The 20,067-nt window shown below is 42.2% G+C and overlaps 1 protein-coding gene across 7 annotated transcripts in view; it reads right to left on the bottom strand.

Annotated features, from left to right (window-relative positions):
* The window catches only part of NAV2 (neuron navigator 2), a 395,640-nt gene that overhangs the window by 177,171 nt on the left and 198,402 nt on the right, over positions 1-20,067 (bottom strand). Inside the window, exon 1 of one of the 7 annotated variants that reach the window (XM_032187596.1) lies at positions 19,737-19,784. The exons of the other annotated variants lie outside the window; for them this stretch is intronic. Coding sequence (XP_032043487.1) covers positions 19,737-19,739 — 3 coding nt within the window. The 5' untranslated portion in view covers positions 19,740-19,784. Of the gene's footprint in view, positions 1-19,736; positions 19,785-20,067 lie in introns of those variants that run through there. 7 annotated transcript variants of the gene reach the window in all.

Below are 20,067 nucleotides of genomic sequence, written 5' to 3'. Positions count from 1 at the left end.
TTTTTGCTCTGTTCCTGAAGCTTTGTTCAGAAATATATGTACTGTCAGGAGGCAGATCAGTTGTAGACATCATTTATTTTCAGCGCAAAAGAGTTTAAACAATTCCCACTAAATAGCTTTGTGTTAAGTCTCGAAGAGGATGATCTACCGGGCTAAGGCTTCATTAGGGTAGCTCCTTGTGATCTCTGTTGATGCACAGCTTTTTCAGTGGGGATGGTTGAAATATACTGTTACTATTAATACTCTTAACATTGCAGCAAGGAGCTTGACCAAAAGACCTGCAAGCTGTGGAAAATTCAGGAAGCACAAAGCCACGAGAGCCAACTACGCTCACAAGGGCTTCCCTCATGCAAGCTCCTGCGTAATTTCGTGTGTGCCTACATAATCCCTTGTTTTGTTCTAGATCCTGTGTTTAGCTTCCCATGTCAAGTCCTGCTTCTGCCTGAACACCTACACATCGGATGGTGTCACTCCAGCAGACTTACGTTCTTACAACTAGCTGACTTACAGGTTTAAGACAATGAAAATTATTAGGGAATTTACAGGGAATGAAACCAAGTAACTAATTCACTGCGGTCATTTCACTGGGGCACAAAGACATTATGCATTTGACTTTTTTTTTTTCCCTTTCAACTTTGTAAAGGAAAAAAAAGTTACTTTTTCTTCAGACAAGAACATTCATTTTGATCCACACTATATATACATGTATATATATATACACATGTATATATAAATATACACGTATGTATGGCCAAATGTTCACAAAGGATACAAGTCACAGCCCACGTATGTATGAAAATGAGCGTGGATTCAAGTAACATCCGCTAAGACCACTGGCCCAGCTGCAGATAAAATCAGAGCAATTTACTGGCCATCCTTCAGGACAGATGCTACTGGCATAGAAACAAGGCTTATGGGCTTCTGCAAAAACAGTTTTTTCTTTTTTGCCTAGAGCAAGGGTTGGAGGAATGTAGAACAAAGAGCATGCTGCTAGATTAAAAAAAAAAGAAAGCGTGTGTACATATATCCTAAAATCTTAATCCAGAAATTAACCATTAACTACTAAAGGAAAAAAAAAAAGAAAAAAAAGAAAAAAAAGCAAGGTAAGCTAAGCATTGTGTAAAACCTGGAATTGTAGCAAATCAATTCAGTCACACGCAGATGGTTGTTGCGAATTAAATCTAAAATTGCTATTAAAATACCCTAAAAGTAAGACTTCTCCTCCTCGATTTTTTTCCTCTGTGAAAAAGCAGCCATTTACAGAATTTCCTAGCACCTTTGCTTTTGCAGTGTTGTTCCTAACATTTTTGCAACGCTACTGTTCCAAGTTTCATTTGTATGATCTCTTAATCACTGGGATGCTGCGGATGATCCATTTTTGTCTCTGCAAATAACTTCCCATATATCTCTTGCAGTGAGTTGTCAGTGTTGGACTCTCGATTAACAAGACTGCTTGCCATCAGACTCCTGCTAGCGACTGCATTTACCACTACAGTACACCAGGCTGCCTGAGTGAAATAACAAATAGGTTGCAAAAGCTGGTAGCACCCCATGACGGTCTGAACGACAGATTCAGGCAAGTGACAGTTCGAGGGCTGTTTGGGGCCAGCCCCATTGCAACTCAAAGCATGGGCATGGTTTTAAGGACCTTGCTGAGCTGAATGATGTTTACAGGCATGCATTAAAGGAGCACACCCTTGTCCCTAACAGCAATTCTGCCAATGAAGAAAAATTCTCACTGAACTATGCAAAAGCTGACAAAGGCAGCAGCTGCTCTGCTCCACACAGCAAATTTATATTTAAAGTGGGAGTTGGGAAAAACCGATCCTTACAGAAATTAGTTTCAGCTCATCTACTTGGGATCCCAACGCAATCTAGGAGACGAAGAGATTGTGGAAGAAGCTGCCAGGAACCAGTCTACAACCCCGGTTTTAAAACGCAAGAGGCATCTCAAGTAAATAACGTTCTCACTGATATATAACGCTTTTAAAAATAGACTGGCCAAGGGGTTTTGTTGTTGTAGGACTTTTTTTTTTTTTTTTTTTTAGTATCTTGCAAGAAATCTTCTACTTCAAGCTTCAGGCCACAAGGTGACCCTGAAGTGACCACAGCCACGAAAACCCCAGACCAGAATGATGCTAATTTTGGGTGCTCCGAACCAGACTGACCCTGAGTCCAACAACTCTTCAGCGAGTAACACCAAGCCATGGCCAGGAGAAGCACTCACCTGTCACACAAGGGGCAAAGCCTGTGCTGTTTTATACGTTAGCACTTGTCCAGCATTTTACAAACCACTAACACAGAAAATAAGCTTTTATCAGTACAATTCTGAATGAACTGTTTGTGCATAATTTCATGTCGCACAGCTGTTGTTTCTGTATTTATGCATTACTGATTTTTCCTAGTTTAGAGTTAACTAGCAGTAAACAATACATTCAAATATTCTGACTATTTAAATGAATTAGGCTATGCAGTGTTTTTAGCATGAGTGTCTATTCGGTACGATCTGTTATGCTTCCTCTTCGTGAGATAGGAGATAGTGCTCAGGTATGATTAAGGGATACGGGAGGGCTTGGCAAATGCTTCAGGGACACCTGCTTTGTGCTTCTGACATTTGGTTTTCCCATCTCTCTGGAGATGCTCGTCTCAAAAAAGCAAATAAGCCCACGATCAGATTAGCCGACTGGCATTTCTGTGCGCCCGGCTAAGACTGACAGACCTCATAAAAGTCCTTACTAACACTGGGACTGGCCACCACCCCACAGCAAAAATAAACACAGCTAGCATCAGTTGTGTCTAACCAATAAAGCAGATGTCTAACAAAGTAAGGAACCCATAATTTTTACATGGGGGTTAAAAATAACCCTCTCCTTTCCAATATTTAGCAAAGGATCCACAGCCTCCCCGTGTGTTGCATACGGCTTTGTGCTATCTTGAGACTCCCTTTTTCTCTAATCAGTCAATTCATCAGCAATCACTTGTCAGCAAAAAAAAACACAACAATAAGCTTGTTGAGCAAATGTCAGAGAACATTAAATTAACCAGTCAAAGATCAGCAATGAACAGCTGACACCAAATTGAACCCAACACATGGCCTCATTCACATTATTGTTAAGCACATGTAGCCAATCCCCCAATCACTGTACCTCTGAAATGACATTAAAAGGTCTTTATTTTAGAGAACAACAACAGAATTGCTTTAGAATAGATAACAAGCCTAATATTAAGTACCATCATAAAAATAGGCTATTGCTTTTATGCAATTTGGGTTCGAGGTATTGTTTTATCTCCAATTGCAAGCTAAACTTATTAAGTGTTTTCTCTTTAGCTCAGAGTGACCCCGAATATATTTCCCTTTTCTTCTAGCTGATTACAAATTGCATAATCTTGCAGGAAGGCCTCCCCAATACCCGCTGGGTTTCCTGCCTGCTTCCTAACAGCCAGGTTGGTTCCCCTGGTGAGGAACTAAGTTACATCCACAGCCCAGGCTTCTGGGGTGCAGCATTATCCCTTCATTAACTCCAGTCTGCAAGTCGTCAAGATAGAGAACTCACATTTACAAGAAGCTGTGGTTGAAGACAACATCTTCAACAGATCTTGTAACCCCAAAGCAGTCACCATCCCTCAGCTCAAGTGGCCATGCGTCTGAGTCACACTCAACTCCAGCTTAAAAAAAATCAATTACCATGCAATATGAACACGTTAAGGAGGCAAGAAGCCTGATGGCTTTCTCTGCAGGCTGCTGTTAATCAGTAAACTGCAGGATACCTGGGGACGGAGATTGCTGTGGCGTGCTGATCCAGGACAGGGCACCTCACTGCCAATGTTCCTTCTCTCTCAATAAAGGAAAAAGCAAAACAGGCAGGAATTGCAGTATTTTTAATACAGGTTGTTGAAGTGACACCTGTAGGAAAAGAACCCTATCTGCATTAGACAGTGAGCTGCCCAGAATAGCAGGTGTAATATTTCCTCTTATACGTTGAAAATAAGAGTTTGCAGCCCAGGGTGAATCTCTTCATTTCTGTGAGCCTGTCACCCCTCCCACCCCAGTCTTATGTAGGTGATACTTCTTAGGCATAGCTGAGCTAGATGTCTCCAAGACAAGAGCTGGCACTTGATGTTGCAGTAGCACCTCGTACAACCTGGTTGTGATCTCACTGGCTCAATCTAGATGAGATCTAAATAACGTTTCTCAAAATGACCAAAATTTCCCTTCTAAAGCCACACTTAAGTCATGAAAATAATATGATTTTGCTGAAGACCAGAATAGACTAACTGCTCAGACATCTCATCCTTAGAAATCCTGACCTCCTACATTGGGGATCCTCTCCTCATGTCAACTTCCAACCAAAATGTCTTAAACCAAAACTGAACAATAAAAATCTATGCCTTCAGAACTCTAAAATATGCTCAGAAGAACAAAACAGCAGCTGCATGGTTTTGGACGCCTCTGCCAAAATGCGCCAGAATTCAGGAAATTTTTCAAAAATGCTGTTGTTATGTATCATCTGCATCGAGTCCAGTGGTAGTCTGATTCTGAGCCTCGATTACTTACATCAATTCTGGTCATTAAAATATACATATAATTACTATTTATTTCCAATGTACACAACCCTCAAAAACTATCTGGTGAATCCCTGAATGTCTGCCATGGAGAAGCACAGAAAAGAAAATACAATGCCCAGCTATTTGGCAGATGATTGTCTAACACCTTACAACAGCGGTATGACGGCAAGGTGCTAGAACCAAGAAACCCTCTCAGCTAATTGAAATCAAATTCTCAACAGTGCTCTTGAAGCTTTCCACTACTTCCTTTAAAAGATCCTGATTAAAAAGATAAAATAAAGGTACGGCGACGATACACTTATATCTGAAGTCTCTCTGAAGCACAACACAATGCCCTCCTCTCACCAAAATCCTTGCCATCCTTCACTTTCACAGTAATTACCCTAGGAAACTAATGAACAGAAGCTACATAGGCTCATTTTCAATGGATAGCAGAATTGGGATCATGATAATAACATGTAACTGCACAGATAACCTTTAAGGAATTTTTTTTATGTTTTCCAAATAAAACTGGGCATGTTTCAAAATTAATAAGCAGATCCGGAATGACAATAAATAGGCCAGAATGCACACTGGAAGGGAATGGCTTGAATTACTTGAAGTAAGACTTTTCAGACTGAAAGGGAGCACAGGAAACATCTGAGCAGTCTGTCTCATCATAATGACCCTCATCATGAACTATCTGATAAAAAAATAAAAATGCAAGCACTCATTGACAGAGACTGAATGCTTATTTATAGACAGATTCTTAATGAAAATTAATAAGTATTAAAGATCTTGTACAACGTGCTGGTAAGACTTGACCTGAAAAATCTCAAACACTTCTGGTCATCAGTATTCAACAAAGAACATTCAGTCTAGAAATGGTACAGAAACGGAGTTAGGAAATTAAGGAACCATCTTGCAAAAGATGACTAGGAATTTGGATTATTTAAAAATCACACTGTAAGATGTTGCTTGGCTGGGAATGCCATGGAAGAGGAGCAGAACAGCTAGCAGACATGCTGGCAAAAATGCCACAAATGAATAAGGCTGTGCGTATGTCAAAGCAGATGATAATGCTGGAGGAAAACTTTGGGACAGCCTACCACAAACAGCAAGAGAATGCAAGCCAATTAGTTTTAAGACTTCACATCTATGAACGTTACATGGGTTGCAACTGTAAAGTCTGACAATGATTAAAAAATAAAATCCCTCCCATCTCGCATCCTATCATATACCCACCGTCTGCATCTATCCCTCTGTGTTCTACAATAAAGAGTTAGCACAAAAGCACATGCCATGGGGAGTAAAAGAAATAATAACATTTTTAAAACAGCATATATAATTTTTCATCCTCCCTCGGTGTCCCATGAGGGACAGAAGTAAGTACATGAAAATCAGGTTGCATTCCCAAAAGGCATCCTGTACCAGAACAGGAAGGGTATCGGGAGGATAGCCAACCTCAATTCCCTTTCTAGTCTCTGTCTACTGCTATAATCACAGAAGAGAATTAAATGAGGCTTAAATATCTACACTTCGATTCTAAATTAAGGTAGAGAAACTGATTTTTCTGGAATATTTCAAAAAGCCTAAACCAGGCAATGTGTAGCACCTACTTGCATTTTTAGATTTGCACTTCTAAAGTTCCTTCTGTGATTTTTTTTTTTTTTTATGATACCTGCAATGAAATGTGATACAACTGTTCTTTACAAGCTGTACGTTACGCACATTAAACCATTTACATGTTGTTAAATTTGTCTTCTGGATTTTCTCTGAGTTCTGCGATGACATCAACTCCTTACTTAAATAAATGTTAAATATATGAAGTTGTATTAAGCAGAATTATATAGTACTTAGATACCTACATACTGTATAAAACAAATGCACACCACGGTGGGTTGACCCCGGCCAGCCACAAAGCATACGGGCTGCCATGAACCAAGTTCGCTCCCTCCCTGCAAGTCCCAGTACACACATGCATTGCGGTTACAAATCCAATGCTCCTGGAGATAAGGAGGAGCACAGCCTGCACAGTACCCTTTGGGCACAGAATCTAGCAATTTAACTAACTACAACAGAGCTGCTGAGATAAAACAATCAAAGCCTCTCCCAAAAGGTGTGTTGAGGTTTACTTTGCATTTCTTTGGGAGATGGGCTGCCTCAGTACCTCCTTGGTTTGGTCTAAAATGCTCTGCTCTATTTTCTGATTTTACAGAGAATAATCACATGCCATGGCAGGGGGGCTGGAACTCAATGATCTTTAAGGTCCCTTGCAACCCAAACTGGTTAAAACAGACAAGGAAACAGGTTGTTGTTTCTCTTGGTCAACCCAATGGACCTTGTTTCTTTGAATTGATCTTTCATGAGCAGTATCACAATTGCATATAACATTCTGTATGAGGTTTCTTCTGCCTCCTAGCAGTCTAACTACATTAATACTTGCTCATCCCTGGTGAAAATACCTTTCCTGATACCTCTTCAGAACTAATCTGCCTTATTCATAGTGTTAGGACAACTGCAGTTCACAGCTGTGTTGCCATCTCTTAGCTGATCCTCCTCAGGAAAAAGATGCGTACATCCTTTTAACATGCTACATACTCACAGGCTTTTGTGTCAAAAGAATATTTCTTTAACGTTGGTTAAATAGATGGGTGGGAAATGCATGATTATATGCAATAACATCTTTCAGAAGTATCCCAAGCTATGAAATGTGGAATTAATTATACCTTGCTTTTATTTTAATCTTTGTAGAATACTAGACACTAAGCCTTCGATCTAGACATCTATCAACTGACTGAGGTTCCAAACTTTTCAGCTTGGAAAAGCTGTGATTTGCTGTGGTCCAATTCCAACATCGAGTCAATTATCAGCTGCAAGATAATACTGCGACACGATTCAAATAAACTGCTTAGAAGTCACTAATACATCGGCAAAAGCTTAGGGAAGTGCAGAGATTCCTTCCCTCACTTAATGAAAAGTATAGCTAAGTCAGCTAGCAAAAATAGGTCTATCAAATCACAACTTTTCAAACCTCTCATCATCCCAGTCAATTCTTCTGTTGCAGTTTTTAACTTAAGCACTTGAAAATCTCTTCCAGAATGAAATGTTTCTTCCAAATAAGTGTTTTCTTTCCTGTACGCTACACATTAGTCCAGAAGGCACATTGAGATAAGAGCATTAAAGGAAAATATTTAATAGAAGGGGAAGCCACGTGTTAACCAGGACAGAAATTTTATACATAGTGATAAAGCTCTTAACGCTTTCTTCACAGGGAACGCTTGGAATTAACTCATAACTTTACAAGAGCAATTTTTTAAAAATCCACTCTTTTACCCAACTTACAGCCCATTGAGTTCTGAAGAACTTGAAGGTTGGTACCATTCAGCCCCGTTCTCACCTAGCCAGCATGGAGTGGCATTTTTCATTAGCCATGAGGGAACGGGAAGAGGACATGGCCCAGCTCCTTCCTGCACCTCCTGGTCTTCAGCAGGAGCACATCTCCCAGTCCCTGCCATGAGGGTCCTTACCTCTGCAAGGGCAAGGCTGGGAGAGCCATCCTTTCTTGGAACCTCCCTCCTCTCAAGCCCTGATGCTAGGGCAAATGCAGGTGCAAAGAGTGCTCTTATCTTTCCAACAGGGATGAGATTCTGACTGGATTTACACTTAGGCACATTCACACCAATATAGGCTGCTTCCTGCTACAATGAATAAATAAATAAAATAAAAATAAAATCTGGTCCTGTTCATGAATACATGTGTCTGTATGTAACATCCTTATGCAAAACACATGCACATTTATTTTCTCTCATATTATTCATTCTGTTAACATCTTAACAGAGAAGGATTACTGGGAGAAAAAAAAAATCTATACAGAATTCTATATCCCTAACAGTATATACCATTCAAGTACTATAAACCAAAGGCAGAAAGAACAGAGGCAAACAGCGAACGCTGAACAGCCTTCTGTTCAGTGTTCTCCACCTGTATACATCCCACAAACCCAACCCCAACTGAGAAAATACTTCCTAAGAGAAAGAAAAAAGTTAAAAATGAGCTACATAGAATGAAATCCTAGGAGCCTCAAATGTGTTTCATCTGAATACTGTTTTTAGGACACCACTGTTTACATTTCATGTTAAAATGCTAGCTCCTACTGATGCTAATTGTGGCTTTTCAATCAAGTTTAAACTATTCTTTCTACAGAAACAAAACTTTTAATATGGGCTTAGTCCTGGGGTATTACTCTCTGTCAGACTTAGGATTTATCTCCTTCATACGACAAACATACACACCAGTTTCATTCACTAGTTGCTTGCAGGTGCATGAAAAAACAAACCCCAAGCCAAAAAAAAACAACTGAAAAGGTTATCTACTGCCAGTTATAGCCAGATAGTTACTTACTGTTTCTACTAATATAATTCTAGGGTTTGTAAAAGGGCTGGAACCTTCTCGGATTTCAAAGTTTTATTTCCATGCTTCAAGACTGGGGGCTGCTCAAAACCAGGACAATTTAAACCTCACACAGAAAAAAAGGATCACCTGCTTTTTGCAGCAACCTTCAATCATCACAAAAACAACATATTAGCCCTTGCTAATTCTCAAAGCCATAAAAGAGGGAGTGGGTCAAGTCCCTGTTTTGATTACGGTAAAAAGAAGTGTTTGCATAAGGTGTATAGCTGACTCATAATGGTTAAACAAAAAAAAAAAGAGGGGAAGGCTTTACATTGGATGTTGAAATTTTGTTCTGCTAGTCTCAAACGCAAACCAGAAAGAAAATCAGAATGAAGCATTCATTTTACAGGTTCGGGAATGAGGAACTCCAGCATCAAACTAGGTATGATGCTTGTCTTACTCATGTAAATTACCATGAAGAGGAGTAAGCTACCCAAATCCAGCCTTGTTCTCCTGAGAGACAGAAGAACTTCAAAATGGGCACAATCTATTCAGCAAAAAGCTGTCTCAGTTACCCTTCTGAATCTTCACAAAGACGACCAATATGCTCTACAAAGACCAGCAAGAAGCTCACTAGGGTTTCCCATCCAACATATCCAATCATAGAAGCTACCTTGTAATAAGAAGATAAATCACAATGACAATTTGTACAAACATTTTATCAGGGTTTTTTCCCCACTGTCCCTAACAGATGATGAACTTAATGTGAAAATTTAAATTTTACATTTGCCAGAATTAAGACTGGAGCTTTTCAGGAACTCGATGTCAGTTCTAGATAGGTTACAAAAACACCACTGGAAAACTCATGGGAGGAGAAAGAGCCAAGGCTGGCTTACAGGTGGAACAAAATAGGCTCAAAGGGAGCTCAAGTTACTGTCTACAAATAACTAGGGAGGGTGGATGGAGACCGTTGCAGGGTAAGGGACAAGCAAGAATCACAGGTTGTATCAAGGGAAATTCTGGGTAGGTTTAAGGCAAATATATCTCACAATGCAAGTGGCAAAACACTGGAACAGAGCCTGTGCATTTCTGGAGCTGGGCGAAGTCAACTGGATAAGGCCCACAGCGACAACCCAATGAACTGAACTCTGAGCGAGGGGTTGGCCTAGGTCACCTCCAGAGGTCGTTTCCAACCTGGATTGTCATATGATTCTATTTACAAAAATCACTGAAATAGACAAAGTTACTTCTAAAAACTCAGTGGAAATCAGACAGTAATCTCCAGGCTTTGATTACACTTCTGTTTTGTAACAAAAACGCTGTTAGCCTTCTCTGTCTGTCTTTCAGAAGATGTCATCAACTTGGTTCCCAAGCTGATTTAACAGACAAAATGCCTGAAAGGAAATGCTGGCTGTGAACATGACACGACTCACATACAGCCTTATGTCTGGTTGGTTTACCCTCGGCTAAATAGTTTATAAAGCTATATCCAATATGGCAACAACTTTCAAATACTTCTGGAACAATTCATTTCCAGACACTTAAAATTGTTCCCTTCAATGTTGAAGAGTGGCATCATGAATACCTAACGGGAAAGCAGCGAAGTGGTGCAAAGCCCAAGACAAACATCAGCAACCCAGCGGCCAGCTCTGTGGGCAAGCATACAGAGTGAACTGCATCCTTCTAGAGACTGGAAAACACTCATGTGCATGCTGCTGTGCAGTTGAGTAAAGGAGAGAAAGTACTGGGGAGAAGCGAGGGAGAACAGAGGCCAGAAAGTTTTGCGGGGTCCCAGCGTTGCCAGTGGAAGCATTTTAAGACTTAGTGAACTGCTTGCGAAGTGCTTTGAAGCCCTCTGAAGGACCACAGCAAAGAGATACGGCTCTAATAAATTCTGTATCCAATAAATGAAGGGCTTATTTGGCATCAGGTGAAACTTGATGGCCAGAGAAAGAACAGACCTGACTGTTAGTAAAGGCAAGATTTTAGGTGCAAAAAAGTACCATAACAAACAGCTAAACATGTCCCATCTCACGTCGTTTCTTGCCATATATGCACTATCTTGGTCTTCATTCCCACCTCAGAGCTGTTGCCAATTAAAAACTTTTTTTTGGTGTACTCTGAGATGCCAAAGCCATTTCCCTTGGTTCTATTGGGCACTATCCTATTTTTTCTGACACTCACTTAGCTGATGACTTCTTTTTTTTTTTTTTTTTTTTAATTATTATTACTTTTTACACTCCGGACTGGGGGTGGACCAAGGCACCTCCACCAGCAGCTATTTGCTCTCTCAGCTCACATCTCATTTTCTCTGCTTTATTTAAAATGCCCATTTCCCACAGGTGCTTGCTCTGTTTGTATTCCATTTGCGTGTGGTTTTTAAGCCGATGCGCATGTCAAGACTTCCTTTTAAAACCACCTGTGTGCATATAGCTCTTGTTGCTTCCTCAAGAGATCTTCCTCTGCATCTGAAAAGGGAGGTGGGGCTCCCTGTAACCTCCCTTCCCAAAACACCTGGCACTAAGCCTGGGCAATCCCTGCACGGAGCTGCACGGTTTCACTGCTGGCTCGTAAATTCATTACTGCAGTAGGTACTCACGCATGAAGTATGTGGAACTGTCCGATCCCGTGCGAGGAGCCATTTTTCTAGCAAGAACAGACTGCTCCTTAAATAAGGTGTGTTCATTACATCATCAGCCCTTGCAAGGAACGTATTTGAAAACAGAGGTGGTTAAATTCCCAGACGCACCGTACATTTTCATGATCACAAAACCTGATTTTAAGAGGTGCTGGGCACACCTTTGGCTCCCACATGAATTTCAACAAAGTTTTCACGTGCAAAGACTAATATAGATTAGACCTGTAACAAATCTTTGGCTTTGACTATCAACTTCTCAGGAAAAGAAATCTTTCATATTAAAACTGCATCAAACTGTAATTTCCATTGTTTAAATAATCTGCCAGAGAGACAAGGAAAGCAAACTTAAAGCTATCTCAGACAGCCATTGCCTTGATATTCTTTACATCAAATAGCTTTTGAAAAGGCTGCTCGCATGAAGGCTCTCTACGTTTTGAGCAGAGTTTAAATCCTGGTACAGACAGTAATTCAAACAGACAGGCAGATACACGGGTTTCCTGATCTCATTTATGCTGGAGGAAGAGAGAAAGCACGCACTTTCTACTTACAGGGAACTGTTTTTTTCACTTTCCTGGGAAGAAAAAATAGGAATTTAAAATTAAAATGGTCTTTTGTTTGTTAACAAAACCCAAAACGCTCTCAGTTGACAGACAATAAAATTGTTCCAGCAAGATGGAAAGAGAGAGAAAGCTGTTTTCAAGAAGGAATTGGGGAAAGACAATAAATAAAAAAAAGTGAGGAGAGCTACACACACTACCTGTGTTTCTATTCCTACTTATAAGTGAGCTTAACCACAAACAACAGGCTAAACAATCTAAAGCCGTCCAAAAGATGAACTATCAAGTAACAGGTCCAGCTAGGCTTTATTGCAAAACAGCATTCCCCTCGGAGGGAAGCATCAACCCAGCTATTTCGCTATTTACGAGGAGAGCCACCTCAGCTGGACAAAAGCTCCCGTTTGCTAACAGGAACCGTGCAGAAAAAAAAAAAAAAAAAAAAAAAAGTGCCGCACAAACGCTTGCTGTCTCCATAGAAACTGGCATTTTTCCATCAATCGGTGCGATCAGCTTTCCCGAGGCTTTGTTGCAAAATCCTTACCAGCTTCATGCTTGTGTTGTTCTGCTCCCAGCGCCACAGCATCACGCTCATTGTCCCTGCCCGCTGCCGGCCGAGCACCTGCTGGAGCCACACCACACCACGCTGCCAAGCCAAACCCCGGCGGGCAGCCAGGCTACACGTCCAGCCCCTGCTGCCCCAGCTAGGTGCTGCCGCCAGCTGCTCCTGGCCCTCGCTGCTGCTCGCCGGCCATCCCCAGGCCGCTCGTGGGCAGAGGGAGCCCCACGTGTGCACGCGCCTCCCTGCCGAGCCCCTGCAGCAGGGTCACCCTCAGCCCCCCTGCAGGGGGACGGGGGATTGGGAGAGCTGGAGAAGGGGGGGCAGCGGGGCTGGAAGCGTGCAGGGAAGCTGAAAGGCAGAGCTGCTCGCTGCAACGCTTTGGAAGGAGAAGTGCACGGGGTTCCGAGCGAGCCATCACTTTGGGGGATGCCTAAGTGCAAAGGAAGGGTAGGAGCCACGCTTCAGAGCACAGCAGTAAACTTCAAGGGGTTTCCCCTATGCCTGATGCTGGTAACAGCTCGGCTTCTCCAGCTGGCTTGCTTTATTGGCATTCAGCGCAATCTTAGCTGCTTCCACCTGGATTTTCACCTACACCTGGTGTGCTGGATTGGAAAGGACTACATCATGGGAAAAAGGGAAACGGAGAAGATGCTGCTGCCTTGGAACTGATTCCACCTGTGGAACACCACAGATCAACTTCAGGAGCATCCATGTCGCATTTCAAGGGATTAGTACAAGCATTTCAAACATCCCAAACAGCTGTACTGAACAGCAGTAAATACCATACTACATCACTTTTTTTTTTTTTTTTTTTTTTTTAATGTATTTGAGGGGCCTGCAATAGCCAGAGCAATCCACAGCTTTCTCCTGCACCCCTGCAAACCCCCCTGCCTGTTGCCCTGAAGCACCTTGCCCCCACCAAACACCGCTCCGAGGGAGGACTCGCACCCATCTCATCCCACGCATGCCCTGTGAAACCACCCCTGGACAGCTTGGCTGCACCTGCTCACCCTGCTCCTCTGGCTGGGGTGCTGTGACAGACGGACGCATGGATGGACGGACAGGGGAGTGCCTGCCGAGGGACAGGAGAGCCCTGGCCCAAAGGCAGCGGCACCAGCGCAGCCCCAGCCTGTGCTCGGGGCACTTGGGGGTGGCTTTGCTTCTGCCGCGCCACTAATGAATGGTAGGGAACCACAGGGAAAGAGAGGGAAAAAAAAAAAAAAAAAAAAAAAAAGGAAAAACTTGTTTGAATCAATTCCCCAGGCCACCCATTTCCCTCCCTCTCTCCAAATATAAATTGTGACTCACGTAAAGATTGCTTTGCTGGCTGCAGGGGGAAGGCAAGAAACTGCAGGAACAACTGATGGCAAGTGGATGCCGGCAGCACACCTCCTGCTGCAACTGCCCGCCCAGCTTCACTTGGTAAGTGTTTTCCACTTGGATATTCCTGTACGTAACTCCCCAGGACAGGATGCAATCCTTACACAAAAGCACTCGGCCACTCTTTCTGCACCTGAAGCGCTGCAGGGTTCATTCAGCCCTAAGCCGGTCGCTTTGTAGCTGAAGCGCTTGAGTCTCTTTTCTGGGATGTGGTTTATGCCTGCAAAACTTTAATCCGAGATTCTGTACTTGTAACCTGAAAAGCAGACCCAAATGGGTTGCTTAACGTGGTCCTCAGTCATCTTCAGGGACAAAAAGAAGTCAGTATGTCAAATCTGTTCTCGTGTTACATTTAAGACATTAAAAAAAAAAAGAGCAGATTGCACCCCACCTGGCCACTTTCTTAGCTAAAAATCACCCTATCGGATGATTTTACTGGGTAGGTTGCTTCATGTACCCATTACTATGTTGCCGATGAAATACTACAATAGATCAGCAAATAAGCATTTGAAATTCTGCATGTGCACAGTATTTTCATAGGAAAAACTGCATGCACTTCCTTACTGAGGGCTTTTCCTTAACAGTTCTTCTACTACTTGGGTTTCATTCCTTAATTCTGTAACTGCTACCCTGTTGTTTGTTTCTTTCTGTCTTTCTTTTTTTTTATTTCTTTTTTTTTTAAACCATAGGGGAAATGAAATAATTATTGAAACAAACAACAATCATTTTCCCTCGCTGTTGAAAAAAATCCACCACTGATGTGAACTCGAACAGCTACACGTAAAGAGCTACACGTTGAAAGAGTTTAAGACTTTATCCTTGCAGGTTACATTTGAATCATGGAAGCAAAATTTGAATCCCGTCCTGAGAATAAAGAACTCTTGTTCTTTCGCTTCATGCCAACGTGGACCAAAGCACTCGCACAGCCAAATCCTCCCAGTCAGACCCCTGCATAAGCAAGTACCCTGCTGAAAGGTCATTCATCCGACATTCAAAGCAGGAGAAGGTCATAGCCTATTTGAGGGCTGGAACATAAGATGCATGGTCTTCAGGAGGGTCACAGGCAGACACAATAACCTGCTGACAAACCCATGAATGAATGAATGAATGCACTCAGGGAGAAGCCTGGACGCAAAGCTGAAAGGTCTTTTTTTTTTTAAAAAAAAAAGAATTATGTAGGAGCACCTCGCCAGCACTCGCAGGAGCTGCATGCTGCTAGCTGAGTTTGAATTTGTCCCTTCCTCACTGCTGACACAGTGGAAACATCCCGAGGCCTTCCCATCACCGTGCTGGCACCTGGCTAAACATCAGGACTCGAGGACGGGGCTCCGCTTCCAAAGAACACACGGGCTGCAGACAAGAAGGGAGCTGAGGCACAAGGAGCTTTACGCTTTCGGGATTTCAGCCCGCACAAAGGGCCAAAACAACCCACAGCACAAGGCGGGCTAGCCTCAGACGTGCCCTAGGCCTCCTATGGGTTGTTTATGATCTGCTCGGCCAGTTTGAGCAGCCAAATTCAACTCTCCACCTGGCACTGGAAACTAGGGCTTGTGAGGAGCAGAGGAGAGGAGCAGAAAATGGCCATTTCTTGTCCACCATTGCAAGGGAAAGCTCAATTTTGGGGACCTTTTCACGCTGCTTTTGTGTGCAAGGAACAAGGTAGAGCCAAAACCTGACCCTCAAAGAGGGGCCCAGCTAGAAACAAGCTGATTGAAACACCAGATACTGGATGGAAGGACAGGGGCTTTAATTACTCTTCAGCTGACCACCATTCATTGCTTTGAATACAGTTCATCATCTAATTTTACAGTAACTGAGCTGTGGCTCAGGTTGGAATATTTTCTCACATAATCCCTTCCAGGGCAGCTAAGCGTGTTGAACGTGGACTGAGATGCTCTCACTTCATCAGTCTGAAATATTACTACAATGAAGCAAAGCTCCTGAGGCTAAAATATAAGGTCTGTGACTCCCCATTACTTTTAAAATTAGTATCCTTAATTAAAAACTGTGTTTCTTTTAGAAGCTTTTACCTAATGGATTTTCCTAAGTCAGTCTCTGCTTGGGATGAAGATCCACAGAATCCAGATAGCGTTGCCAGGTGTAACTGGAATTTATTTCTGCCATTAAAATGGAAGACTCGGGAGCTGCCTTTCATCCTCCTATCTCTCATTTAGGCTCCCCTGACAGAGTGAAAGAGATAAGACTGGAACTGAAGTAGGCAAAACCCGCATATGACCCCTTGCCCCCCCGCCAGCATCACGGCAGGAGCTTTCCCCTGGTGGAGCGTGGGGATGCCTCTCGCATACCAAGCTGAATTTCAGAGGAGAAAGCACAACCTATTTCCTTCTATTTCAGTTCCTTGGCTTGGAAGTGTTAGAGTTCTCCAAAAAGCTTCATTATCAACTTTCTCCGCAGCATCATTTACGTGTTCTCAAAATATTTGTTACTTCAGAGGTAAGGTAGACCTGTGGCAAAGGACATTATTTACAGCTCTAAAGGGCATCTAAACACCCCAATAAAAGCACTAAACAATACGCCTGCTATTCACTTGTGAGTCTGCAATGACAGAGAAACACGTGGGTCTCCAGCACACCCAGCACTCTAATGAGACCTCATTCGAGTTCCCCCTACTTTCCAAATAAAACTGTTGGAAAAAACAGGAGGAAACAGGTGTTGGAAGCATTATGAATGAATTCAGTGCATACACTCATTGTCCGCACAACATTTACTATAAAGAAAGCTTAAGGAAATCCGTTAACTAATAAGCCATTGTTTGCTTATGAAAAATATGTGTGCTAGCAGCTTGCCACATAATCATTAAACAAAGTCATGCTCTTGCACTTAACGTTACTTTTGCTTTTTAATCACCTGAGAGTCAGCTGCTATTATTACCTCAAAAAGGCAGCGTGTCATTAGAAGTTTTTATTGATTGGTCTTAAATGAACTTTTGTCAAAAAACACTATAATTTTCTATTCACCACAAGATGGATTTTTATTTACTTTTACCAAAGGCTAATAACTATTTAGGTTTTCCTTTTATGTATCACAAAATGGAAATATCAAAATTAAAGTGCAGGTTAAAAATCACAAAGTTGTCAGTAATAATAATATTTCTGCTACGTATGATGTGGGAGAGAAGATGGGACTAGATCACAAAGATCTTTACGGATGATAAACAGTCATTTCCATTCAGAAAGATCTTGAGGTGGTGTTGAACAGCATCCTCAGAACTAATCACTTTCTGAATAAGTAGATTAGGTAAATTAGGAGGCCCAACAAAAGAACTACCCAACAGCTAATTCTTGATATCCAGTAACTGTTGGGAGGTTTGGAGGCCTGAGAGACAGCTTGTGCTGGCTGCCAGTGTTGCAAAAGTGAAAGTGAGATGGCCTTGGTAATCATCAGCCTTATCAGCCTCAAACGAGCCCCAGACAGAAGTGCAGATTGGTTGGAAGAAGCTCAATTAATCCACAACTAAAGCAGATAGTATGATCGCTGGCAAATAAGCACCTATTGCTGCAAAATGTGTCTTGTTAAACTGCTATTTTCTGCTGAGTTTATAGAAACTTCTGAAGGCACTAATATGGTTTTGTGAGGCACTTGCCTTCATCTCTCATGAAACGCAGCTTACCTTGGCTGCACTGAAACTGCTTCAAAAGTAAGTAACAGATGGGAAAAGATCATTAAGGAAACATGCAAACTGACTGCTTCACGGGAATTATTTGCAGCCTTACCTTCTCAAGCATGGCCTAGAAGGGGGCAAAGAATGTCTAGGCAATTTGGAGGCCCATAATTAATGGAAGAAGTAAATGATCAAAACAAATAAGATCAATGTTAAAGGAGCTCAAATATGCTGCCTACAGCCACGAAGAGGTGTTTCAATATAGCAAGTGTAATCTTGCAGCAATGAGAAACTCAGGGTGTCACAGAGCAAGGACTTTCCAGAAATCCAGTGAATACAAAGACAACTTGGGGATCTGCAAAGCTTTTGCTGTGTTCATAGGGGTAGTGCAATTCCTGTGCTTAAGTAAAAGGTAATCAAATCTGGATGGGCTTGATTGGCCATCATAGTTAATGCTGGTATGTCTGCAACAGTTCAACGGGATTACTAACCTTTGGAGAGGCTTCGGAGAAGAGCCGCAAGAATGACTGAAGGACTAGAAAATGCATAGCCCAGAACCAGATTCAGAAAGCTTCAACTAGTCCACTTGTCAGAGAAGTTTAAGGGCAAATGAGATCATAAATTCAAGAACGAAAATAACTCACGAGGAGTCCTGTGAACTACTTTACAGAGGAGGTCAAACTGAATGATCACCTTTATTGTCTTCTTACTTTATAATCAACAGTGGCTATTTCCAAACTCCACTACAAAGAACATCAGCTACAGATCTGCTCCTGCCAACCTCCTCACTTTGCGCTTGCAGCTCACTGATTTCAGACAGGATTAAGCCAACACAGTGTACAGCAGTAAGTCCTACTGGCAGCCCAAACAGCTGACCCCACAATGAGTTAAGACCAAGAGAGAGAACACAACCTACCCTGCAGCCCAGCTTCCGACAGGAGAATCCCAATGTCAATCTTAAATCCTTGAAGAACAGGAGGCATACAAAGAAAGCATTACTACAGCTATAAACCTTCTCAAGAAGGGAAGCTAAAAAAAAGGATGCACCCCTCTGTACTCTTGTAATAATCATGAGATTAAATCAGAACCCCCCCCATATGGTGAAAATTCTTTTAAAAATTACACATTACTAATTTAGTTGGCTTTTAACATCAACTTAGCAATTCAAACCTACTAGGGCCAGATCACCACACATTTTTAAATGCGCTTTGGCTTTTCTTCCTCCCATAGATGTATTAACCCAAGTTAAAGCAGCACGAATGTTGTTATAATCTCTGCTATTGCCTACCTTGTGTGAGCAACCGAACATAACATCCAGCAGTCATCAAGAACCAAAAGGAACATAAAAGCAGCGCCAAGTTTCTCACACTCCATCACAAGCTGCAGCCTGATAGTACTCAAGGGCTCACCAGTGCACCAAGAAGTAGTTGTTTTGTTGTCATCGCTGACTTTTTTAAACATTAATTTTTTGACCCAGCACACGATGAGGTTGAAAAAGCTGCTGCAAAGTAACCAAAATAACAAGAATATACAACAAAACAACACAGAAAACCCACTGGGTAAGCCCTGCTGATGTTATTAAGTAGGCAGCCCCGTGATGGAGAGCAGTGAGCTCCTGTTGTGGTGAGCAGGAGCTGAGTGCCACAAGAACCACGCAAGTTGGGAAGGCTCCTTGCAGCCACTGAACCTCCTCACCACACAGCCCTGCCTCTCCACATTCCTCTCCCCTGTTCACCACCCAAGAGCACAACTGAAGACATGGTCTACAACAGCATTTGTCTGTCTACTTTTGGGAGTTTCCAGACAGAGTATTTCACCCACAGTATATACTCTTTGTCTGCAGTGTCTTTACTCATACAATTACATCTCGGTGAGCATCCAGCAGGGCCCGAACCCTGAGCTGTGGAGATAAACACACAGTTCAATTTTCTCCACTGTGATGAGGTAATATTGAAGCAGGGGAGAAAACTCAAACTATGCTTTATCACCAAACGCATTATGCTCTTCTACAAATGTTAAGAAATTCCCAAGGCCACTCACCATTCATCTCCTGCAGATTATTCCTTTTAATCAAGGGAAGTATTTGCTTTCTCACTACAACCAGAGGAAAAAAAAAAAAAAAAGAAATGAGAAGGGGAAACTTTCTTAGCTTCTGCCACAGCACAGCACTGCTAGAAAAATCACAGCAGCTTGAAAACAAAGCCATTAAAAACTTATTTCATAATGGCCTGAAGACAGCAAACCAGAGTCAGGTTCCTCAAGGAAACCTGTGGGTTCTACTCCCAAGATCTCCTATAGCAGCAGTACCTTGGGATTATGACTTTCTGAATGCAATCCCAGATCATGCTCCCAGTTCCTGCATGACGTGATG

This window comes from Aythya fuligula, chromosome 5 (assembly GCF_009819795.1).
Source record: "Aythya fuligula isolate bAytFul2 chromosome 5, bAytFul2.pri, whole genome shotgun sequence".
Taxonomy (NCBI): domain Eukaryota; kingdom Metazoa; phylum Chordata; class Aves; order Anseriformes; family Anatidae; genus Aythya; species Aythya fuligula.
Note: the sequence above shows the minus strand (reverse complement) of the source record. Positions and strands in the feature narration are given on the sequence as shown.